Genomic DNA, 26877 nt, shown 5'->3' with positions numbered 1-26877 from the left:
CACATTGATTAAACTGATTAAACATTATTTTCAGCACATTTGTATCATATGTTGACTTTTGATGAGGTTTGTATCATATGTTTATGATTCTATTCACTATTCTCGACAAACAAAATGAAAATAAAATAAATAAATAAAAAACTTGTTGTTAACAATTGGTGGTGTTTATGGGTGTTTATGGCTATTAAAAGTTTGGGAACCACTGCTGTAGAGGGATATGCTCATCTCTAATTCCATATGTTCCAGCTGCATGGAAGGAGGAAGCAGTTTCAACTCCCCTGCACAATCCTTAAATTGTTGCGTTAAAATTTTATCATCTCATCAATCAAACTTAAAGACAAGTTTAATGTGTCACTGACATTGACCATGTACTGTAACAGATTGCATCAAGCTGGAGATGAATGAACACTGTCAACACATTCATTTTTCAGCTGCAATGACTGACTCTATAGAGACATGCATGGTTTGACAAGCCAAGGCATATTATATATATATATATATATATATATATGACACGCAAGTGTTCACATAACACATACTGTATTACATTAGTATGACACGAGGAATGTGCATGTTTCAATATGTCAAGATTTGAACCGTCACTGAACTTACTAGACTATTTTCTTCTAGAAACAAACATTATTTCTTCTAGAAATTAAAGCATTATTTTCCTGTTATCACTGTAAAGTTGTTTTCCTAATCTGCTAATATATATTGTAAAACACACTATATAAATAAAGGTGACATGTCATAACATATTTTCTTAAATGAATGGCGTATTTTTAAAGCTGCATTTGGATTTTACAAGGTCAGTGTTTAAATTATCATAATATTCCCAGTCTTGATATTTTAAGTGCAAAAATCTCATTTTATGAACACATTTCAACACAAAGCATTTATTGTTAAATACAAAAAGTTTTTTCTCTTTAAAAAACATTTTTATTATTTCAACAATTTCGAAATAAGTTAAAAGTTTGACCTGTCTGAGACATTTAAAAAGAACAAGAAAGTAAAACATTTGACATCTCTGAGATATTCTCAGTTTCGAGAATGCGAAATAAGGCATATTTTACCTTGTTTTTACAGTAAAAAACAAACAACAACAACAACAAAAAACACCTTCAGCAAAACTTTGAAAATAAAAACTTAACCAGAATTCATTTAAAATCCTGTTGTTTCTTGTTGTGCAAACATACAAAATTATATGTATTTTGTTGACAGCATTTTCATAGTTTCATAGTCATGTAACCTTGTCATGTAACTTTACCTTCATATCTTTAAAAACACGGTTAACTGCTACATTGAAGAACTATTGAAGGCATGTTATTTCATTGTCAGTAACAGCTCTACAATCTAGATTATTTTACAGTAATCTAGAATATTTTACAGTCCGTGGCGCTCACCTTTCTTTGTACCAATTATCAATGAAAACTGAAATAAACAATTTGACCTTTGTATTTTATTCTACTGATGATAGGAAACTGACAGTGTACTTATTGCTGCCTTGAATAATGTTGGAATAATTGCATTTAGGAGTATTGTTGATTTGCACACTCTTATTTTTATTATAACCCAGACTTTGAGTTGGGGATGTGTCCGTTTAAGAATACTGGTTGAAGCTAATTAATATTTATCATAAAGTTAACTCCAAATATTGATGGTACAGTTAGTTTTGAAATTCACTGTAACGTGCTGTTGATGAAAAGCACTAGAAAATAAATGTTTAAAAGGGTGACAGGCTTGTGCAATGTTTATGCAATTTTATTCTAATAAGAATGACTTAAATGCACATCTTAATGTAATTGCAATTTCCAAACTAATATGCTAACTTTCCAGGACTTGAAGACAGCTGTTATGAGCGCGTGCCAAAGCTAAACACCCCGAACTAAAACTCTTTAAATGAAGAGTTACTGAGCTCCCCTGAATTCTTTGTCAAATTTATAATAGAAAAATTATGATCAAACATCTAAATGTAATTTTGAGTTCTGACCGATGAATGAAGTCTGCCGTAGTGAGTACTGTATGTGTGTGTTTGTGTGCACCCACTTTATTAAACTTCTGATGAACAGCATTTTCTCTTTCGACAGTAGTAAATGTTTCAAAAGACAGCAAACACAAACAGTCACTCAACACATAAACCAAGAATAAATCAGTAAAAACAAACAGCTGACACTACACAAACATATCAAGGCCAGTAAATTTCTAACTGCTAGAACTACCAGGGAGTCTAAGGATCTATGAAGGACACTGCTATGTAGCGTGTGCCGTTGGTCGTAGGTAGTCCTTCGTGAAGGTGAGTGAGTCTACCTGGATGCATGAAGCTCCAGCCTTTTCTAGGAGACTCTATGGAACAGTTATATCTGTGAAATCGGCAACCTCCACCCTGAAACAGAAGGAAATGCGTCAGTTTAACTACATGTGATTGAAGTATTTCAAATCGATTTTAGGAAAAGTAAGGCCAGTATATCACAAGCTTGCCTGGAAATCTAAGCCCTTGTTGTTGAGAGCAACATTAATAGTGAAAGTTGAGGAATCGTGATGTGGCCTCAGATAGGCTTGTCTGTTTGGAGTGTACTTCACCACAAAGTTCATAATCGCATAGCCCTGAAAGACATAAAAAGATAGGAGACACAATCAAAACCCAATACTCTAAAGCATCAGACAGATTTGCTTGATAACGATTTACTAAAAACGTTTTTGCGTTTTTCTCGTACATACGACAATGTTGTCAAAGCATTCTGTTCACATGATCTGCAAAACCAAAAAAAAAAAAAAAATGCTGTATTCTACTGCCAGGCCAGTAGTTGGCGATGTCCTTTTGTAAAGACACATTACGTGCTTGTGGACAGAAAACGTAATACGCATGTGCCTGACATCACCATTTTCACAAATACGCGTTTTTTTGTAGTTTACACAGCGACAATAACAATGTCGTTTTCAAATCTTGCTGTTTTCACGCCCCCAATACGCTGTTATTACGTTTAATTAAGTTTCCACCTTAATTTGTGCAGCTGTTTCTTCTATGGAGAAATAAAATTTTAAAAAAAAATAGTGGAGAAATTTTTCTATACAACAACAGATCATGTTAAAATGACTCATATTATGGGGTCATCATATTATAAGAATATCCTGTAAGTTTCAGAACTGAAAACGTCCTTGTTAGTCCAATAAAAGCTTTTTATTGACACCAGCCCCAGTAAACGACTCATTTTTCAAAGTGGGGAACTATGACGTCAAAGAGGATAAAACCCCGCAGAAGATCATCAACGCCTACTTCAACACGGCCGGTTTAGCCACGCCCACTGATTCACGCTTTACACGCATAGCTAAATAACATAGATGCGTACCTTGTAATGACAAACCGGATCGAGCTACCGAGCAATGCAAAATATTGTGCAGTGCCTGGTTGTGGAAGAAGAAAGTCGCTGCATAAGCTTCCTCTGGATTCTAATAGGACTGCATGGATTTTTAATGACGTTCCTGCAGATTAGGGTAAAACATTGGCCATGTTTCCATCCACTTGTCAATCGAATTATCTAAAGTTCGGTAAAAAAACACACGCGAATAAAGTTGGTGAAAGTGTGTTTCCATCAAACGGCTTTAAAGCGAATAAAAACCTGTACGTAATGACGTCACATGCTGTTTTGCGATCAAATTGGTATATCGAATTGATTTGAGACATTTTAAGATGTTTCCATTCAATTTCGCACTGAATCGAACAACATTCAAGCAAACTTTTGCGAACAAAGTTTTGAAGACAAAACGGATCGCGCCATCTACCAACAAATTCACAAGTTGAAGCCTATTAATGCTTATGTGCCAGCTGATAGCGACATATGTATGGGATAATGTATACGAGGCGGTTGTTGAAGCGGTTGTATTCGCTATAACAACCGCCTCGCTATATGTTATCCTGCTTATTACATATAAATCAACCAAATAAATAAATAAATCAATTATTTGACACAAAATATTGACTTAAAAACGAGTTTATTGATTTAAAAACGAGTATTGCTTCTGCTAAAGAAAATAGTCTGTTCCGTCTCTGAGCTGCGTCCATAGCAACGGTGTGTTATAGCAACGCCGCAGTCTGTTAACCAGAAATAACAGACCACATTCTACATTAGAATTCAACCAAGCCACGTAAAAACAAGCAAAACTAACCTAAGAAAACAACGACGGTATAAACATTGCAATGATGATGCCGATGCCTGTGACTGTTGTGTGGGAACGACAGCGGTCCATCAGTTCTGGGAGATCGTGGTTCACGGAAAACCCTTTGGTTGAAGCATTTTTTTTTGCTTTGTCCACTTACATCTGTCTTTGTTGACATCCGCCATGTGTGCGCAAACAGACTGGCTGGAAATGAACTCGTCTTCTGGCGTGTTGCAACCATAAAAGGGCATAAAGCTTAATCGCAATTCATTATTTATTCGGCAAATAACGTTTCCATCAGCTTGTATCGCATTAGCCGTGTATCGATTCAGAGAAAATCCAATGAGACTTTCATTTGAGTCGATTTTCATGAAATTTCATCGAATTTTACTGTTTCCATAAGGCATTTTTCATTCGATATCACTTAATTCGGATAAAAAAAGTGTCGATGGAAACATGGCTATTGTCCGTCTGTTCGCTTCATTTCACTGATGATTGTTTTGTAAACAAGACTGGATTTGCAGACCAATTAAGAGTAAAGAACGATGCTGTGCCGTCTATACTGGATCCAACAGGAATGGGCCAACACACGGACTCCGGGTCGAACATGTATGGGAGAATCATTCCGGTTGCCATTTTACAACATTGGACGTTTTCAAAACAATTTCCCCCAAGTGCATCGATGGGTGAGTTGAAACTCATTATAATATGCAAAACTGTTATCCACTCACAGCAGTGGGCGTTTACTTCCAGGTCTTCAGTGCGAGACGGCCATAAAAACCGAGCGTTTTTCAGCTAGGCTCAAAACTAGGGTAGAAAATGTTTATGTTTTTGAATGCAAAAACCAGCGAACGTAATAAATTGACCTCAGACAACAATATAATAAAATTTAAAAGCCAGTTCATGACCCCTTTAATAAGGACTACTTGTATACCATACTTTAAAAAGAAGAAGAAGAAGAAAAAAAAAAAACATGGACATTTTGGGTGATCTATCCCTTTAATGGATGACCTACAAAGAATTCAGACTCATGGTGCCAACTGGAGTTCACATTCCATGAGTCAAATCAACCAGAGACCTAATAACACTCATCCGCTCAATAGTGCACAGAGCCTTCCCGAAAGAACAGCGAGAGAGGGAAAGCTGAAAATTACAGAGAGAAAAAGATGACTTGACTCATTCCATGAGTCACGTCAACCAAAGACCTAACAAAGCTCATCTAGCTAGCTGTGTTTTAGCTGGCTGCTGAAATAAGCCTTTGGAAATCATGCAGATGTGTAATGTACAAAAAAGATCCATGTGGCTGACAAAAACAATAAAATAAAATGTTTAAATTGCTCAAATTATAGAAAATGCCCTATTTATATCTAACAAGCAGCAGCTCAATTGTTGCATTAGAATGTGAAGTCATGAGTCAAATCATCTGGATTTAACAGATGAATTTCAAGAAGCCTGTCAAGTAAATGTTTACATAGGCTTGTAATATAATCTCTTAACCTCTATGGAAAATCTAGTGTGGAATTTAAAAGTACTGTGTGCGTTAAAAAAAAAAAAAACGCTGAAAATTCAAACACTGAAATGCAAATTTGCAATAATTAAACAAATTAAACAAATTTCCCCATCCTTACTGGTATAAGGATACAGCACAGAGCATGCCACTTGTGTTTGGTTTAAATTTGTAATTTCAAATAATAATACAGAAAAACCTTTATAAGTACAACATGCATTACTGTAATGACTGTAATAACTGTACATGCATTACTGTAATAACTGTAATAAAAACGTCACAACACACACACACACCAAAAATGTATGATCTTTTGTTTTTGTTTTTAATTGCCTAATTTAAATCTAAAAATCTATTTAAATCTATTTTTTATATATACAACTATTTTGACTTGGGTGAAAAATAACCATGTTTTTTCTATAAGCTTCACATATATTTTTAATGGTATTTTTTATATACTTTATGTAGACTATCATGCAGTTGTCATGTAAATATGTGTATGGCACCTTTGAGCAACTGCATACTGTCTGTGTGAATAAACATGCCATGTCAGACACACCTTTTTTCCACCTTCGATGACTTTTGTTGATTCTGGTTAAAGTAACTGATTAAATAAAATATGATGACACAGATACATTTAAAAGGGTAATCATACAAAATACAAATGAACAAAATGTCCCCTTAGTTGAAAAGTACATTTTTGACACTGGTTTCAACCTAATAAACATAGGAAGACATAATGCCTTACAAAAAAAAAAGTAGAGGTAGAAGAGACAATCTGATAAAACATATCCAGACCCACAGAGACTTGCTCACCTTGGTGTAATAGCCAGAGAAAACCTTGAGCGTGATAGGGGAGATGAATTCTCTGATAAAGTGCAGCCATTCCTTATCGAAATCGATCTGTCTCATATGAATGTCATCTGTCGGGACACTCTCATAGCCTCCAGTGATACGCTTGTCCTGCAAAGAGAAAACACAATGACTGGGCAAACCTTCAATGATAAAATCTGCACAATTGCAGAGGTGTGTAAAAAGTCTATTTCAAAGTTAATTTACACTGGGGAAAAATGCCCCAAATATGGATTAAATAGTAGATATGAAGAGTTCAGATGCAAAAGCCTCTAAGTGCCATTTGAAATTTTCTTCTAAAATTATCTTTTTTATCAAGCTTGTATATTTAAGTTCAGTAATTTCACTTAAATGGCAATGAAGATTACCTATTAATTGTCATTTAAGTGAAATTACTGAACTTAAATATACAAGTTTGATAAAAATGGTCATTTTAGAAGAACATTTCAAATGGCATTTAGAGGCTTTTGCATCTGAACTCTTCATATTCACACATTTTCTTCTTTTCTTTTCTTTTGTATTTACACATTATTAAGTCATTTTCATTCAAGGGTGATCCCTGTACAAAGTGTGCAGACTGTTTTAAGGCCGGCGGGTTTATCTGACCTCGTGCCTTCCACCAGACCATGACCCAAACTTTTCCATCTCCTCCACCAGCTCATCGCAGGCTTTCTCCGAGAACACGGGGAACCAGAAAACATCTGGGCATGGCTGCAGAAAGATAAACAGGTGCTTAATATCATCGTTTTTGTTTAATAAAAGCACTAAAGTATGTAGTGATACTGCAGCTCACAGCCCACTCCACCAAGCACATTAATGAAATAAAAAAGATTCAGAATAAATCATGAGAATAATCTTTATGAGAACAGAATAATCCTCATGATATCAACAATGAGCATTTTAATACTGTATATGGCTGCTCACATTTACATATCCATCTGACAATCAAAACGGAAGCAACTTATAGATAGAAGTCTGAAAGGTACAGGCGCAAAAACTTGTAATCTAAATTACAATTATTTTTGGTGCACAAAGCTTGACTTACATTACAATTAGAAAAATTCCTTGCTACAAAAGTGTAGAAGGTATTTTTTCTGCTTTAAGGCCTCTAAGTCCATTCTTTCTCCAAACTGCATTTCCTATACAGTATAGTGGGTTTAGCTTCAACTCTAATCAAACATCTGGAAAAGCTAATCGAGGTTTTCAGAATATCTAATGCTACAGGCAGGTTAGTTTGATCCAGGGTGGAAATAACCTCTGCAGGTCAGTGGACCTTGAGGGCCTAACTTACCCAGCCATGCTATATACGGTTGCGGGAATGTTGGAGCCCATGTCTTTGGGTTCTCCAGTTTCCTCCACAATCCAGAGGAAACCCAAACCAACATGGGAAGAATATGCAAACTCCACACAGAAAGGCTGGGACTCAAACTAGCTTGGTTGTTTTGACATTGTAAATCTAGATCATGCCATAAACTTTCTTATCTGTGGGAATCTTGGAAATCTTGGATTTCTATGTATTTGGGGAAGTTGTCATCTAGTAACCACAGTGTTGACTTAAGGTTCAGTGCTTTGCCTTATCTTCTTCTCAATATACACAGCCTTGTTTAGACTTGTCAATAATGCCATGGTTTATCCTAAGACTTCTTTGCTAGAAACTTCTCTATGCCATTCTTCTCTTTGGCAGGCCAAATCACGAGCTCAACCAAACAAACACAAAGCCTCTTGTCTTCAGCGTCGTATTTCAGCTAGGCCAATCATAGAAAACAACATCCAGGTCAGTGAAGAATTTGGAGGGAGTGTTTGAAGACCAGTTTAGCTTTACGCACCATTGCAAAGGCTGTGCAGACATGCAGATTTACACTTGTAGCCCCTCCAGGGCGAATCACCCACTCGAACCCAGGCCCGTCCGCATGGGAGGTGGGTGTTCTAACAAGTAGGCTAAAGACTGCAGTCTCCAGAGTCAATTGCTAGAGATCCTCTAGAGGTTCAGGAAGTGAGGTTTACACGCACAGCTCTTAGTGGCCTATGTCTGTTACACTAATCCCCCTAAACCTCACTCCCAAACGGGTCACGGCACCTCTGTAGCCCCTCTAGTTCGAACTTGATCCACCGAATGGGAGGCGGGTGCTTTAAAGGGTACATATCATGCTTTTAAATCATTCATTTTTACATATAAATCATACATTTGTGGTCTATATAAAGCATAACTGCAATGCTTAGGTCTGAATTCCTCATTATTATAGCTCCACAGGCCCCTTTTCTAGCCCTTTTCTGATGTGCGCCTGTGAGCAACCCGTTTTGAAGCGGCCCCTTTAAATAAAAAGGAGATGCGTCATACCCCGCCCGTTCTCCAGGTCGCTGAGTTCAAGGTCGGTTCAACTCCACCCCGTTCGGCCATTTTTGTAGTTTGATTAGAGATAAACGATTATATACTTCAAAGAACATTTTTATTCACACTAGTGTTGTCAAAAAACTTGGTACTTCGGTACCAAGTCGGTACTAAAAAAAAAAAGTTACGGTACCAGCTTTTCTAGGTACCGAATACCAGGTTAATCCAGTTCTAGACGCGCTGTCTGAAAGGTGCACAGTCGCGTCCTCTTCATAACGCTGATATGGCTCTCTCTCTTAATCCACTTGTTGACACGAAAGGAGGAAAGAGCCACATATGGAAATATTTTGGATTAGGCTAATGTCACGTTGCTATAAGAGGCCGATTACATGCAAATTCGCAATTTCAAATTTAGGCGCGAGGCAAGCGCGCTCATAATAAAAACTCGTTGCATAGCAACGACAGACGCCGCGTGAGAGCAAGCGCTTTGGAAAGAATAAGCACGCGCAAAAATATAATAAAAAACACGCGCCTCTAAAGTGTGAACGGCCTCTAAAGTGCTTTCGGGGTAGTTTTACGAGTACAGTAGTATCCAACCGACACCAGAGTACTGGTATTAGTATCGACGCATCCCTATTTATGTCATTTAATGTCAGTGCCAGTTCTAGGCGTATTCTTGACTTTATAACTCAGCAGGTTTTAAAAGCCTTTTTAAAATTAAATATAAATGCAGTTTTAGATTAAATAAAAGTACAGTCAAGTCAAATAAAACATGTTTTATCTCCTGTATAGTTTGGTAACGCTACAATAAGATACCATTCCTCAACATTACTTAGTTCACATCAACACATTGAGTGAACAATATATTTTTACAACATTAATTAATGTTTGTAAATGTTATTTAATACAAACACTTGATTGTTCATGTTTGTTCACTTCATTCATTGTGCATTAAATAAATGTTAACGGATTAAAACTTTACAAAAAACTTTAAAAATGTGTTAGTGTATACTATTGTTTATTTTTAGGTCATTTTATCTAATCTTTTTCTAAAGTGTTTATAATACAAATGTACAGTTCCCATACTTGTAACCATGATAAACACTTAAATGTAAATTTAAACTAAGCTTTGGTACCGAAATTGGTACCGAGAACCGTGAATTTTTACTGGTATTGGTACCGAATACTAAAATTTTGGTACCGTGACAACACTAATTCACACATTAACAAAATGTCAACAACGGAAGACTTTGGCCCATCAAGCCTTAAAAGATGACGACGAACCTGCAGAGCAACGTCTTCATATGGATGCAGAGCAGTGGTATGTAACTGTATTGTGTCATAAGTGAAAGTCGATTATTTCTCTTGTTAAAACAAGCACACTGACAAGATAAATGACAACGGTTTAATCTTACCACTAAAAATCTGTATTGATAATATGATAAGTTTAGAAAAACAACAGAAAACACAGCAGCTAAATGACCATTGATGAAACTCAAGAACAATAATACTGCAGACATGTAAAGTTACTTCAAAACAAAAACAAAGAAAGGCAAAGGTACTGCTAAACCATGACCACCATGTGTTTTAAGAAAGTAAAGTACTTTACGCTTATTAACGATATTTACAGCTTATCGAAATGCTCTGTTCGTCGCCTCCAAAGATAGAAGGAATTTACCTCTCTTTCAGACAAATTCGATCGGCAAACCCTTCTTTATACTGGCGGAGGTTGTTGAAGTGGGAATCCTTAAAGTGCTTCAGGTCACTACATCCAACAACCGAACATTTTGACTTTCCCTCTCCTAACTTCTGCATCATTGAGCTTGGACTACAAAATCGGAGCGAGAAATAATAATGGCGGATTGCTCGAAGTGTTGGGCCGGTAGTCAATGTCCTTATTTGGCAGTTCCGCTGCAAATACTGTGACGTAACTGTTCAAAAAACGTCATACAGAACAGAAAAATCTGAACAGGTTGAAAAAATATGACCAAAACAGAATATAAAGATATAAACGAAGCACCTGAAGAGAATAATTTCATCTTTTCTGTACTTATAAACACTCCAAATAAACAACAAAATGCATTTAAGGGCTAAAAAAGTGGATTTTGCATGATATGTCCCCTTTAACAATGAGGATAAAGACCACAGTCTCTAGGGTCAGTCACGAGAGCACCTATTGAGATTAGGGGAGTGAGGTTTAAACTGCATATGTGGTTCATTTGGTCTTCAAAAGGGTCTGTGCTCTATCACTACTTGCCTTGCTTCACTGATTGCCAATTGCTTCCCTCAAACTTCAAGGTACTGATGCTTGCCTATAGAACAACCACTGGCTACGCATCTGCCTCCTAATCACATCCACTGCAAATCTTCCCGATGAGTCTGGTCGATAAGAGAGTAAATAAAGTCTCTTTCCGGAATATTGAGTTTCACTGTGCATCCATGGTGGGATGATCTTTCCCACTCTACCCAAACAGCATCCACTAAATTAATAAATAGGCCTACCTGCTCCAAGACGTTGTCAGTAAAAATTCTAGTGTAGTTGGGATGGATGTATTTCTCTCTCCAGTCCTGTGTAAAAGAAAGAAAATTCGTACTTGGTCCATTCACTGACCTGCATTGCAAACATTGATAAGCTTCTCAGCATTCATTCGGCAGACAGACTAAAACTGAAATGGAGGTCAACACAGACTTATGTTTAACCTGTCAGCACTCCACTTCATTACTGATGACAAATGAACTGGGTTTTTGTAAAAAACACTAACATCACTTACCAGAGGGTTTTCAAATATTTGCCAAAGGTCATTGTTATAACGGGATGTGTTATAGTTGGCAGTCGAAATAAGCCTTCCAAACTCATGACGATTTGTAATATACATGAAAACTCCCTGTAGCGGACAGAGAAAACGTAGTTAGAAACTACAATTTATATTTATAAAGAAAGAGGTCGAACATTCACAATTCACAAAAAAATTCGAAATAAGCAACAAACAAAACGTCTCGGGTTATGACTATAACCCTTGTTCCCTGAGAAGGGAACGAGACACTGCGTCGATAAAATCGACTCTTTGGGGACGCTCCCTAAGCGTGCGCCTCTGAAGTATGAATGAAACTAATCCAATCCTGATTGGTGTTGCGTCGTGACGTAACATGTGACGGCATACCCGGAAGTATAAAAGTGACGCTGTCACAACACACACTAGCCTCGCGATGAAGCAAGACGCTCAAGGGTCTAAAAAAGGGGCGTGGCAACACGACGCAGTGTCTCGTTCCCTTCTCAGGGAACAAGGGTTATAGTCATAACCCGAGACGTTCCCTATCGAGGGAACTCAACACTGCGTCGATAAAATCGACTCTTTGGGGAATGAGTACCCACTAGGCCACGCACCGAACAGACCCGCCCCAGAGTGAAACTGATTAGGCCCTCAGCAAGGGCCGAGTACGTGTGCACCGGGCGTACTGGGAAGGTTGAGACTATAAAACCTGATGAAAGTATGCGGGGTAGCCCAGCCGGCTGCCTCACAAATCTCCTGCAGAGGTACTCCCGACAGAAGGGCCCTAGAGGAAGCCATGCCTCTAGTCGAGTGAGCCCTCAAAGCCAAAGGTGAAGGAACCCCGCGCACCTTGTAAGCCTCAGTAATAGCCTGGACAATCCAGTTACTTATAGTTTGTTTGGTCGCCGGGAGCCCCCTCTTAGGTGACCCAAAGCATACTAACAACTGGTCAGATCTTCTCCAAGAAGCAGACTTTTCCAGGTATACACTCAAAGCTCTGACGGGGCAGAGCAAGTGAAGCCTCTCTTCTTCCGCCGACACATGAGGTGGAGGATGGAATGCCTGAAGGACTACAGAGCGAGCCGTACTCGAAGGAACTTTAGGCACGTAGCCCGGACTCGGGTGCAAAAAGGCCTTTACTTTGCCAGGGGCAAACTCCAAGCAAGCTGGCGTTACCGCCAGGGCCTGGAGATCTCCCACCCTCTTAAGAGAGGTAATCGCTAAGAGAAAGACCATTTTTAGCGTTAAGTCCTTAGGCGAAGCCGACTCTAAAGGTTCGAAGGGAGCGAGGGACAACCCTTCCAGAACTATCGCCAGGTCCCAGGCAGGAACCCTGGACCTGGTCGCCGGCCTCATCCTCCAAGCACCACGGAGAAACCTAATGACCAATTGGTGCCTCCCCAGAGGTCCACCATCTACTGGCGCGTGGAAAGCCGAAACGGCAGCCACGTACACCTTAAGAGTGGACGGGGAGAGACCCGCAGAGAAACGATCCTGAAGGAATTCCAGAACTGAAGCCACTGGGCAGTTTACTGGATCCAACCTTCGTTCTCCACACCAAGTGTGAAACACCTTCCACTTGAGGCCATATAATCTCCTGGTAGATGGGGCCCTAGAGCTAAGTATGGTTTCAACCACCTCAGCTGATAAGCCAGCATTCAGGTACTGAACCCCCTCAGAGGCCAGACCCACAGCTTCCACAACTCTGGGCGAGGGTGGAAGATTGTGCCCTCCGCCTGAGACAATAGATCCCTCCTCAGAGGAATCGGCCACGGCGGAGCTATGAGGAGTGATATTATATCCGAGAACCATACTCGTGTCGGCCATCTCGGGGCAACCAGAAGTAGACTGATGCCCTCTTGACGGACCCTCTCCAGGACCCCTGGGAGCAGAGCGATCGGGGGAAAAGCATACAGGCGAAGCTTCGGCCAAGCCTGTACCATGGCATCCAACCCCAGCGGGGCTGGATGTGAGAGGGAGAACCAAAGTGGACAGTGGGACGTCTCTCGAGACGCAAACAGATCCACTTCCATCGGTCCGAACCTCTCCCATATCGACTTCACCACCTCCGGATGAAGTCTCCATTCCCCGGGCCTCAGCCCCTGCCTCGACAGGATGTCTGCTCCCCGATTCTGAACCCCTGGGATATACATTGCCCTTATTGACAATATCTTCCCCTGGGACCAAAGGATAATCTGATGCGCCAGTCTGCACAGAGGGCGCGATCTGAGTCCCCCTTGTCGGTTCAGATAGGCCACCACTGACGTATTGTCCGTCCGTATTAGGACGTGGCGACCCTTGAGGTCTGGGAGGAAGCTCCTCAAAGCCCTGAACACAGCCATCATTTCCAGGCAATTTATGTGCCAAGTGCGATGATGGTCCTGCCACAGACCCCTGGCAAAGCGGCCGTCCATGACCGCGCCCCAGCCAGTAAGGGAGGCGTCTGTCGAAACGGTTTCCCGGCGACATGACACCCCCAACACTGGCCCTTGGGATAGGAACCAAGGCTTCTTCCATATTTGCAGAGACTGAAGGCACTTGCGCGTTACTCTGATCATACGGAACGGATTCCCTTTGGGTGAGAACCCCTTGGTCTTCAACCACCACTGGAGGGGCCTCATGTGAAGGAGGCCCAGAGGAATAATGTTGGATGCCGCTGCCATGAGGCCCAGCATCCTTTGAAAGTGTTTCACAGTGACGGCCTGGCCTAGCTTCACCCTGGATACCATCGCCAGAATTGACTCGATACGTGCGGGAGACATACGTGCCTGCATTGTAACCGAGTTCCACACGACTCCCAAAAAGGTCGTGCCCTGGGACGGTACTAGCACACTCTTCTTCAAATTGAGTCTTAACCCCAATTTTTGAATATGGCCAAGAACGACATCTCGATGCCGAACTGCCATCTCCCGAGACTGGGCCAGAATAAGCCAGTCGTCGAGATAATTCAATACCCGAATCCCCTGAAGTCTCAATGGAGCAAGGGCCACGTCCATACACTTGGTAAATGTGCGGGGAGAGAGTGCTAGGCCGAACGGAAGAACCCGATATTGGTATGCTTCGCCCCCGAAAGCGAACCTCAGGTACCTCCTGTGACATGGAAGGATGGAGATGTGAAAATAGGCGTCTTTCAGATCTATCGTGACAAACCAGTCCTCGGACCTGATTTGATTCACGATTGTTGGAATGGTCAACATTCTGAATTTGAACCTTCTCAGAGACCGGTTCAACACCCTGAGATCCAAAATTGGCCTTAACCCCCCATCCTTCTTTGGAACTATAAAGTACCGGCTGTAAAACCCGGACTCCCTGTCTACCGGAAGAACACGTTCTATGGCTCCTTTCGACAGCAGAGTCTGTACTTCTTGTTCCAGCACCTGAGCCTGCTCTGGGACCACCGCAGTGAGCACCACCCCAGAAAACTTGGGGGGGCGGTGCGCGAACTGCAGTCTGTACCCAACTCGTATTATCTGCAGGACCCATGGAGATATGTTGGGAAGATGATACCATCCCTCTACAAAATCCACTAAGGGTACCAGCCTCTCGAGGCTGGCCTCCGGTGTCTTCAGGGTATTCTCTTCGACTACCTGAAGCTGAATATTGGCAGGCTGTAGTCGATTCGGTCCCTGCGACCATAACCGATGTTTTAAAATCGTCTTTTCGCTGGAAATTGATGCGGCCCGAAACGCTGTTAACGGCGGACCTGCATCTTTTCCTAGAGGGCCCCGCTGCGAGAACAACCTCGGTTGTCTCACTGCGGAGGGGGCAGCCCTCTGAAGTCCTGCCGTGGCTAGGACCTCTTTTCCGAAGTCCTCCTAGCCTGAATGACGTCCCTCAGGTCGCCCCTCTGGCCGGAGGACTTCGGTTTTTGGGAGCGTTTCCTCTGTTGCCAAGACCCCGGAGGGGGGGCTCTAGAGGAAACGCTCTCCTTCTGCTCTGCCCTATGGGAGGAGCTGGCTGATGGCTGGGGCTGATCGCTTTGCCCCACCCTACTAGATTTGGCCTTCGCTTTCCGGGGGAGGTACTGCTGGAACGCCGCAGATTGTTTCCTCGACTCCTGAAACCTGTCGACAACCGAATTAACGGCGTCGCCGAACAGGCCAGAAGCCGAAAGCGGCGCATCCAGCAGGAAGGACCTATCCTTTTCTTTAATTCCAGATAAGTTCAGCCACAGATGCCTCTCCGTGGCCACCATGGCCGCCATAGAGCGGCCAATAGCGCTGGCTGCTTCCCTAGTGGCCCGGAGAGACAAATCTGCGGCCTTCCTCAACTCCGCGATGTCCTCAGGAGTAGGCCCCTCCCCCTCATCCAAATCTTTCAGGAGGTCGGCCTGGTATGCCTGCAAAATCGCCATCGAGTGCAGACATGAACCAGCCCGACCCGCCGCCATGTAAGCCCTGCCCACTAATGCAGATGTTTCCCTGCAGGGCTTACTAGGCAACACCGGGGTCTTTAGGGAAGACGCCGATTCGGGAGAGAGATAGCTCGCTAAAGCCTCCTCCACCTTCGGCATCTTCCCATATCCCATATCTCGAGCCCCCACAACATTGCTGTAATCTATTATACTGGGACTCGAAATACGGGACGAATGCGGTCTTTCCCACGATCTCGCGATCTCTTTATGGAGATCGGGGAAAAACGGCAGACCCCGGCGGTGAGGCTGTGACCTGCGCTGCAGGTAACGCTCGTCCATTTTACTTGTGACTTGCGTTTCCTGCTCATGTTGTGGCCAGCTGATGTTTAATCTGGCCACAGCGCGCGTCACAACCTCCACCAGCTCCTCATAATTCAGGCCGCGTGATGGCGCGCTGAGATCACGGTCGTCCGCATCAATGCTGAGCACGTCCACTTCCTCAGAAGCAGACAGCTCAAGCATCGGGACCTGATCGCGGGCAGGAGAAACCGCAGCGCGGGCTCCCACACCACTCTCAGAGGCCGCGGGATCAGCCGATGGAGAGCGAGAAAATGCCTCAGCATTCTCACTCTCCTCCGCCAGATCCCGCTGCGAACCCCAGGATCTCAGTCGCCGCATCGCCTCGACAAATGCGGGACCGGAACCCTGGGGAACGCGAGCCTGACCGTGCTCGTCAAAGCACGCCAGCCGGGAGCGCAGCACTCTAATAGGCATAGCCTCACACATTTCACAAGCAGCCCCCTCGAGAGCTGCCCGTGCGTGCTGCACTCCCAAACAATTCACACAAAGAGAGTGTGCGTCCCCACCCGTGATGTAACGAGGGCAGGGATGCACACACTTCTTGAACTGCTCACTGGCCATTCTTTTCAATAATAAGACAAACAACACCAAATAAGACAAACAGTTTCAACATAAAGCGCTTGCTGAAGAGCGAAAGCTAGTGTGTGTTGTGACAGCGTCACTTTTATACTTCCGGGTATGCCGTCACATGTTACGTCACGACGCAACACCAATCAGGATTGGATTAGTTTCATTCATACTTCAGAGGCGCACGCTTAGGGAGCGTCCCCAAAGAGTCGATTTTATCGACGCAGTGTTGAGTTCCCTCGATAGGGAACCCTAATCATTTAAAGTCAATGATAAAATAAATCACAAAAAAGCATCATAATCCGTTATAAATAATGGAGGACAGATGTTGGGAACGGCTTTGAGAGGGAATGGAACGGGAACGCAGGGAAAAGTGCAACTCCAGGAATCGACATTCCTGTTTATTATACTACAAGCAGGGACAAGGTTTCTTGCAACTAAATGTGGGGAGATCCAGGCTTACTCTCAGTCTAGGTTTTTTGCACCAATCTCAAAAATATTAGCATAATTGTTGAATCCAATGCAAAAATACAAACATAGCAAGTGCTAAATAAGTGCCTAGGCTGAGATAAGTCTTGGAGCTTGTGAGGGTAAGTTTCATGTTATTGGTATTGGTTTGCTTGGGAGGGTTGCTCTTGGATATAGAGGTCATTGCAGCAGGGAAAACTATAATGCAGGATATCTATTAGATCCTTCATTGGCTTTTCCACCACTTAACCTCGAAGGTGTGTTTAATTGTATGGTTCTGTGTATATGTATATACATATATAATCTGGTGCTTTGTCCAGTTTGACCCCATCAAAAAGCAGAGGTATCTTATAAAAACAATGGCGTCAATTTCCCAAAGGGTTCCACTGGTTAGCTGTCAGTGCAAGATGGCACTGTTTCTAAAATGGCGTTATGTTTAAATCAAATGTTTGAATGCCTACTAGGACAGCACATAAAGACATGGAATAGAAAAATAAAAAAGAAAAAAACATATAACAACCCCACTAAGCATAAAATGGGGGTTTATGTTTTTTTGACCCGCATAGTAATTTAGCTCATCTGGTTTACACTTTCCTTTTGATTACATGTTATGTAATCTGACAACAATGCTTGTGATCTTGAGATTACCTCAAGCAAGCAAATACAAAATGTTAGTGGGCCTTTTACTTCCAAAAATATGCATTTGTTACTTCATTTAGTATGGCTGGAATATAACTTTCTTAACGCTTGGAAAAGTGACGCATTGCTTTAAAACATTTGAATCTTAAAGGGATCCTCCACTTTTTTTTTGGAAATAGGCTCATTTTACAACTCCCCCAGAGTTAAACAGTTGAGTTTTACTGTTTTCGAATCCATTCAGCGGATTTTCTGATATTTAGAATTTCCACTTTCTGGTCTCATTGACTACCATAGTATATATTTTTTTCCTACTATGGAAGTCAATGAGACCAGAAACTGTCTGGTTACTGATATTCTTCTAAATATCAGAAAATTGGCTGAATTGATTCGAAAACGGTAAAACTCAACTGTTTAACTCTGAGGGAGTTGTAAAATGAGCCTATTTCCAAAAAAAAAAAGAAAAAAAAAAGTGAAGTATCCCTTTAAATTATATAAAATAGAATAATCAAAACAAGAAGAACCTTTGGGGGTCTGAGCATATGGAATCTTTCCGGAGAAGGAGATTCTCTTTCTCTGTGTACTGTCTAAAACGAAGGAAAAGCACCATGTAAATTATATAATGAGACATAAACCGTGTGAGTAACAGAGAAAGATTAAGTAATTTGCATATTAGGGAAGAATGCCCTTTTAGGACAGTTGAGGTGCCTTTGTTTTAGTTGGCTGATTTTCAGTTTAGAAAAGAGCTGTGCACTGCCTTGCCTTAAAGTGTCCTAAGCATTAAACAGGAAGTATTTTAGTTAGAAAAACAGTCGAGTTAGTTAGTTAGTTAGTGGTGTAGGAGGTTTAAGGAGAGGCAAACACACACAGCCAGACATTCCCATTGCTTCAATGTCATGTTACTTGTGAAAAGGGGAGAGAGGAAAAGGATAATGAACACTTTGAATGCATCACAGATGCTACCATAAAAGGACAGAGAGGTCATGCCTTCACAGCAGCACATTGATATACTTCTTTGAATACTTGCCAGTTACATCTTGGTCACAGAAGTGCAGCAGATGTTTAAAAGCAATGAGAAATCAGGCTAAAATGTCATATGCAAACTAATACAGAACAATGCCTCTTTCAGAGGTTAAGCTTTTATTATCCACCTTCCTACATTCCACCCTTAGTCCAACTTAAATTCTATCGACAGAATCTGTAACATGCTGTCAGTTACCAAAGACAATGGGGACGAATCCCTCAGTTTGTAAAAAAACAAAGATCTTATTAGCAGTAATGAATGTACAATGGAAATTTGTGGGGAAATCCTAGATGGATTAATTGGATAACTGGATTTAGAACTGGAATAACTAGTTACAGTGCTGGTCAGAAATATTTGCCACCTTGGTAAATATGATCAAAGATGGCTGTAAAAACAAAATCTGCATTGTTTATCCTTTTGATATTTAATGTTTAAAAATGCTAAAAATCTAACCTCTTATTGAAGGGAAAAATCACATTAGGAAATACATTTTTTTCCCTCCAAAACACAGTGGGAAACATTATTTACCCCCCACCATGGGTTTTTCTGTGTTTTTTTTAGTGTAACAATGTGTTCAGTATTACATAAACAGTGCAATCCATGCTGTTGTTTACATCCAAGTGCCTCCATAATGGCCGCTCATCCAGGTTACCGCCCATAACGTGACGTGGGTGAAAACCCTCTATAATGCCTGAAGAGATCGGAGACCATTCCTCCATACAGAATCTCTCCAGATCCTTCAGGTCCATGTTGGTGCTTCTTCTCTTCAGTTCAACCCACTCATATTCTATTGGGTTCAGGTCAGGAACTGGGATGGTCATTGCAAATGCTTGGTTTTGTGCTCAGTGACCCATTTTTGTTTTGATTTTGATGTTGTTTTTGGACCACTGTCCTGTTGTAAGATCCAAACATGGCCCGTTGTAAGATTTATGGTCAGATGAAACAAAAAAAAAAGTGCTTTTTGAAGCAAACACTTAGTATGGGTTAGGTTCATACAGGGATAAATAAGTTTAATGAAATTGTAAAATGAAATGCTCTGCTGGATCATTAATGCTGTGGGCCTAAATTATACTCTGCCAGAGGTCCTGGACATCTTGCTCAGATACATGGCATCATGGATTTGATCAAATACCAACAGATAACAAAAATCAAAACCTGACAGCCTGTGCTAGAAATCTTATCACGGGCCATGTTTGGAGCTTCCAAGAGGACAGTGATCCAAAAACAAACATCAAAATTAAAACAAAAATGAGCACAAAACCAAGCATCTGCGATGGCCATCCCAGTCCCTGACCTGAACCCTATAGAAAATGAGTGGGCTGAACTCCAACATGGATCTGGGAATCTGAAGGATCTGTTTGGAGGAATGGTCTCTGATCTCTTGTCAGTTGCTCTCCAAACTTATCTGGCATTATAGACCATTTCACAAGATGTAAACAACACTGGTCCAGAAGCACTTCCTGTTTCAGTTTTTTAACACTACATAAAAGCTGGGATAAAATACAACCAACAGAACATTTAAAACTGAATCAAAAACTTTAAACAAACATCTTTAAGATGTTTTCTTTACATGTGAAATAAAGAAAACAGTTACAAACTGAAACAGGAAGTGTTTCTGGACCAGTGTTGTTTACATCTTGTGAAATGGTCTATAGGAGACGACTCAGCGCTGTTATCGTGGAAAAGGGAGGTTGCAAAAAGTATTTAATAAAAGGGGGCAAATAATTATTCCCAATGTGTTTTGGAGAAAAACATTTATTTCATAATGTGATTTTCCCCACTGTATATGTTACTAACATAATGTATATGTTACTGTATATGTTACTAACATAATGTATATGTTACTGTATATGTTACTAACATATTGAATGTAAGAAGTAAACAGTGTAATGTAAAATCATTTATGTGTGTGTCATGTTTCCGTGACAACAGCCTCTAAATGTTCAAGATAAAACTTGAAATATTGGCAATAATTGGCACAGAAATGTTGGTTATAAATTATACCACTAAATAGTGTGCATTTTAACAGTTTTCCATTGTAAGTGCATTACTTTAAATAAAAAAAGTTGTTTGTTACATTGTAATTAATTAAAAGCATGTCATTTATGCTGTTGATAGAGCTTAACATTAACCAACAGTTTCACAGACCAGGTTTAAGCTAGTTCGAGACTAAAATATAGCATTTTAATTAAATGAGAGTAACTTGTGCTGATATTTCTTAAAATATGTCAGTGCCATTGTTTTGTCACAAGATACACACCAGTAAAGTTTTTTTTTTTTTTTTTTTTTTCTAATACACATTTCTAAAAGCTAGTTAAATGCCCTAATTGATCTAAGGCCTAATCCTGGCTTAGTCTAAGCCCTGTCTGTGAAACCGGGCCTTTATATACTAAATGCAATATAAATATAATGTAAAACTGAATATAATAAATATAATTAAATATACTGTATACTTTTGCATTAATTTTTGTATATTAATTGCACAGATACAAATTATATTAAATTGACATTGCATACCTAAATACTTGAAACTACAGACTATCATAAGATAAATTATAATAGTTGCTGATTACATTTGTATTATAATTGTACAGTTTATGTTCCAGTGGTCATACCAAGTCTCGGGCATTCCTGCACATGGCCATGTCAGGGTCCAGTCTCTCCAACACAAAGACATTTCTCCCTTTAAATTCATTCCTCAGAGTCTGGCCCTTAATGAGGTAGATGTGTGCCATGAAGGGGATGTTCCACACACCACTTTTTACACAGGAAAAGAAACAATATTTAAGTTATATATTCCACAAAAATATTAAGCTGTTTTCAACATTGACAACAATAACAAATGTTTCTTGAGCACAAAATCAGCATATTACACTGTTTTTTGAAGAGGCATGTGACACTGAAGTGATGTCTTGAATACACTGACTGTGATGCTGAAAAATAGCTTTGCATCACAGAAATAAATTACATTTTAAAATGTATTAAAAACAGTTTTTTTAAAAATTTGTAATAATGTGTCATAATATTACAGAATGTACTATGTTTTTATCAAATAAATGCTGCTTTCGTGAGCATAAGAGACTGTTAAAATTCGTTAAAAAAATTGCAATGATTGCAAACTTTTGACAAGTTATATGCTTGTATGTGTGTGTGGTTCTGGGAAACCCTACATGTCACAAAATGTCCCCACAAAGACAAGGATACTTCGGGTACTGCGATCTTTGTGGGGACCCGAAATTCTTGTGGGGATATGTTTTGGACCCAATGAGCAAAAACAGCTTATAAGTCATACTGTGAAAAATGCAGAAAGTTTTCTGTGACGGTTAAGTTTAAGGTATTAAATATACAGTTTCTACAGTATAAAAATCATTATGTCTGTAGAGTCCCCACAAAGATATTGAAATAAGTGTGTGTGTGTGTGCACAAGTAAATTATTTATTGGCCAATGTGAATAGAAACCATGTTTGGTATTAAATAGAATAGTCATATTTTTAATAGATTAAAATAGATTGAATTTGTTAAAGAAGTGGTCTGGTCAGACACGCTAAAAAAGCAATCTGAGTTGTAATAGAGTTGTCTTTTTGATTCGGAGAAGGATGATTATGCGTTTTCTTAATTGTCTAATAAATTTATATATACAATGACACTTCTGAATCACATTCTCTCAAGTCACTCACACACGCTTTCCTTGCACGATGTCAATGTAGTCCTCAGATCTTGCGTAATAACCATCTAGGCTCAGGGCACCCCAAAAGTTGGACCACAGTTTTCCGTGACGGGTGACAAGAGGGCCAATTATTTTTCTGAGGTGGAGAAAGATAAATGACACACACACACAAAAAAAAAAAAAATCAGCATCAGCTCAAAAATGTACAATATCCTACAAAGAAGGCCTACAAGAAAATCTGATGCTGAAAGATGACAACAAAACAGGTGTAGATTTGATGTACTGAAATTTCAGATGACACTAAACCATATTGTTTTAACATAGCACAAGTAAGTGGTTAAAGGGATACTCCACTTTTTCTTTGGAAATAGGCTCATTTTACCACTCCCTCAGAGTTAAACAGTTGGGTTTTACCGTTTTCGAATCCATTCAGCCGATTTTTTGATATTTAGAAGAATATCAGTAACCAGACAGTTTCTGGTCTCATTGACTTCCATAGTATATATTTTTTTCCTACTATGGAAGTCAATGAGACCAGAAACTGTCTGGTTACTGATATTCTTCTAAATATCAGAAAATCGGCTGAATGGATTCAAAAACAGTAAAACCCAACTGTTTAACTCCGAGGGAGTGGTAAAATGAGCCTATTTCCAAAAAAAAGTGGAGTATCCCTTTAAGATGATTCAAGTGAGAACATGTTTTTGTGTGAGGTTGAGAAGAGTGCATCCTTTTATTCAGGAACACAAAAGCAGTTTTATATGGTATTGTTTCTGTGACCCTGAAGTAACACAGTCAAGCCTTCACATCTAGTGTGACCTTAAACTCAACAAGCATACAGCATATCCCTTTATTGAGGTAAACATGTCATTCAAAACACATCAGTGGAAATTATAGTGTTGGTCAACGATGTGAAAGCAAGCAAGTAAAATTCCACGCTCACCAGTTACGATTTCACTCCAAAAGCCAGAGGCCAGCAGAGAGAGTTCCCAAGACCTCTCAAAATATCCAAAAAGGGCTTCCTCTATAGTCATGCGAAAGAGCGCTTAGGTTGTCACGTTAAATGTGACTGAGTTCAGGCTTGTTTTTTGGTTAGAGTCAAGTGCCATTTTAAGAGTTCATGCGATATAGAGCAGACTGTTCCTATGCGCCATGGGAAAACAGGAAGCCACCCATGCTTATTTTTAAAACGTTAGGGATTTGCATTCAGTCGGCTGTAATGTTCCTGTGGTTTTAGCACTTGAGGGATTCAAGTCCTTTCCCTCAGAGAAAGCGGTTACTGTGGAAGATTCCAGAGTATTGAAATGCTTGGCATCAAAGTGAAGGTACCTGTTTTGCTCAATGAGGAGTTTCAGGGTCTGTCGGTTGGTGAGCATCACATCTGCGTCAATGCTGAAGTAATAATCACAAGAAAGATCCTGTCGGCACAAATCCCTGTAAGAAAGCAATGAGGGTGTCCTTATTAATATTGGAAACATTCGGTGTAATGTTCATTCCCTCAACCTCTTTACACGAAACGAGCGGTTTGTGTGAGAAAACGAACAGTATTTGTGAGAAAACGAACGGCACCGGAAGTGATCTCTCGCGCATGTATGTCACTCATTGTTTACACAAAGATTTCGGAAGTGTTACCTTTCAATGTGAAGATCTAAACAGATTTAGATATACAGGAAATCGCAATGGAAGACGATTTCGAAATAGCAACAGACAACGTTGATTTGTTTCGCAACCACGCAAGAGATCACTTCCGGCGCCCTCACATCACTCGGACGTGGCTGTGGTTACAAGAGGTAAAAACGATATAAATACTGTTCGTTTTCTCACACAAACCGCTCGTTTCGTGTCTTCAATGTGTACTTACATTTATGAGTCATTAAATCATGTTTAATCTGAACTTCTCTGTGCATGCTCTTTGAGGTGGTGACCATAGACTTGCATTATATGACTGACAGGGAAGAACGGGTTGACCTAAAAATATCAAAATTGAAACTACTGCGGAAACAAAGACACCTGCATCTTGGATGCCCTTGAGGTAAGCTAAAACATACCAAAAATTAATTTCAAAGTGGATTATCCCTTTAACTCTTTCCCCAACAGCATTTTTTAAATAAAGTTGCCAGCCACCACCAGCGTTTTGATCATTCTTACCAAAATTCCATGGCCCTCAGAATATTTTTTTTTTGTTTGAATATCTGAACATGTAATATTTCAAAAGAAAGAACAGAGCATCTGCTTGAACAGAAAATAATTTAATTCTAGCTTTTTTTATCAACACTTGAATGTGGGTCGGTTTCATAAAAAAGCATCAATTTGACCCACCCCCCCCCCCACACCCCCAAAGACTACAACATGCATAAGCAATGCCTTTATCACTTGTTTCTGCTACTTTTTCACCTGTTTTGATTCTGATATTCTGTACTATTCAAGAAGATGTGTAAAAGCATGTCTAATGAATAACAGTGGAAAATTCTGTCAATGGTGGGGAGAGAGTTCATCTTGAAACTGTGTATCATTAGAAAGATTTAGGTCGTGTGTCCACCAAAGCGTTTTTCTACGCGCCTGGCGTATGTTTTCAATTGTTTTCAATGGGAGGTCCGCGTTTTTAAAACACCATGAGCGTAACGAGACTTTTTTTTTTTTTTCATGCTGAAGCGCTGAGCGCCGTTTTTTACTGTTTTTTTTACTGGTTCAACTTTGGATAAAACGCAGCACTCATCACTGTCACTTCTTACCCAGCCGTCCAATCACAATGGATGAGGGGCGGGACTAATACCACACCGACCAACTGTCACAACATTCTTTCTGTACAACAACATAAACCAGCAGAGCTAACCGAACAAAATGGATGAAAAATAAATGTTTAGTGTGAAACAAATTATCTGCGAAATCAGTTACAAGTAAACTGTTCTGCGGAGATTCTGTATCATAGCAACGAAACGACTCAACAACTTGGAGCAGAGCGTCCAAAAACGCTTTGGTAGACACACGGCCTTAGGAATGTAGTTTCAATATTTGACCACTATTTGTGATTAAAAAATGCTTATAGTGACACATTTCCTTATTTCTGTAAGGAGTGCAAAATCAACTTGTAAAATCAATCAGTAGTTTTAGATATTTCATATTGTAACGTACGGACAGAGACGGTCGGATCCATGTGCAGCACTTTATTGAAGCAAGCAGACATGAACACAGGCAAACACTTAAATAAAGGGGCAATCCGGAAACTCGTGGTCTAAACAGGCAATGGTCGAGGCAGGCAGCACAGGTTCGAGAGCAGTCCAGGAAACAGGCAAGGGTCAAGAGTCCAGGGAAACACGGAGACACAGAACAGGGAATAACGCTCGGAATTGTACGCTTACAGGGTAACAAGACTTCGCAAGGGACACAGGGAAAACTCAGGCTTAAATAAGGAACTCAATAACCAATAAAGAAACACAGCTGAACATAATGAAACACAAAGAGTCCAGGGGAAACAAACATGGGGAGAGGGTGCCCTCTAGTGGCTCTCGAGGGCACCACGGCTGCTGATCGTCACATAACCCCCCCTCTAAGGAGCGGCTTCCAGACGCTCCTAAGAGCTCCGGGGGGAGGTCGACGGGGGCTGGGATGGAGGGCCAGGCCCATGGAGAGGCAGGAGGCCAGGCACATGGAGAGGCCTGGGGCCGTGGAGCGTGGGTGACCAGGAAGGAGCAGGACGTGATGGCGGCCAGGGCGGAGCAGACACAGGCGAGGTCCATGACAGCCTCGCCTCCATGGCCCTCACGGACTCAGAGGTCCATGTCAGGATCACCTCCATGGCCCCCACAGAGTACCTACTGCCCCCCCCAAAAAAATACTTGGGGAAATTCACGGGAGGAGCCTCTGGGTGGTGAACTGGTACAGCAAAGGCCTCCCGGAGCTTGAAGGGTGCAGGCAGAGCGAGGCGCAGAGGCGGGGCCGGCAGAGCGAGGCGCAGAGGCGGGGCCGGCAGAGCGAGGCGCAGAGGCGGGGCCGGCAGAGCGAGGCGCAGAGGCGGGGCCGGCAGAGGCGGGGCCGGCAGAGGCGGGGCCGGCAGGGCGAGGCGCAGAGGCGGGGCCGGCAGGGCGAGGCGCAGAGGCGGGGCCGGCAGGGCGAGGCGCAGAGGCGGGGCCGGCAGGGCGAGGCGCAGAGGCGGGGCCGGCAGGGCGAGGCGCAGAGGCGGGGCCGGCAGA

At 41.2% G+C, this 26877-nt stretch overlaps 1 protein-coding gene across 2 annotated transcripts in view; it reads right to left on the bottom strand.

Annotated features, from left to right (window-relative positions):
* Positions 1-909: 909 nt before the first annotated feature.
* The window catches only part of plod2 (procollagen-lysine, 2-oxoglutarate 5-dioxygenase 2), a 79487-nt gene continuing 53519 nt past the window's right edge, over positions 910-26877 (bottom strand). The window contains exons 11-20 of one of the 2 annotated variants that reach the window (XM_039666513.2): positions 24017-24121; positions 22701-22826; positions 21639-21780; positions 18524-18586; positions 11615-11728; positions 11346-11411; positions 7121-7225; positions 6479-6625; positions 2479-2604; positions 910-2383 (exon numbers count right to left, since the gene is read on the bottom strand). In XM_039666513.2, coding sequence (XP_039522447.2) covers positions 2228-2383; positions 2479-2604; positions 6479-6625; positions 7121-7225; positions 11346-11411; positions 11615-11728; positions 18524-18586; positions 21639-21780; positions 22701-22826; positions 24017-24121 — 1150 coding nt within the window. In that variant the 3' untranslated portion in view covers positions 910-2227. The remainder of the gene's footprint in view (positions 2384-2478; positions 2605-6478; positions 6626-7120; positions 7226-11345; positions 11412-11614; positions 11729-18523; positions 18587-21638; positions 21781-22700; positions 22827-24016; positions 24122-26877) is intronic. The other variant, XM_039666514.2, reaches the window with a different exon arrangement.

Source organism: Pimephales promelas, chromosome 22 (assembly GCF_988280905.1).
Source record: "Pimephales promelas chromosome 22, fPimPro1.hap1.1, whole genome shotgun sequence".
NCBI classification, from domain to species: domain Eukaryota; kingdom Metazoa; phylum Chordata; class Actinopteri; order Cypriniformes; family Leuciscidae; genus Pimephales; species Pimephales promelas.
Note: the sequence above shows the minus strand (reverse complement) of the source record. Positions and strands in the feature narration are given on the sequence as shown.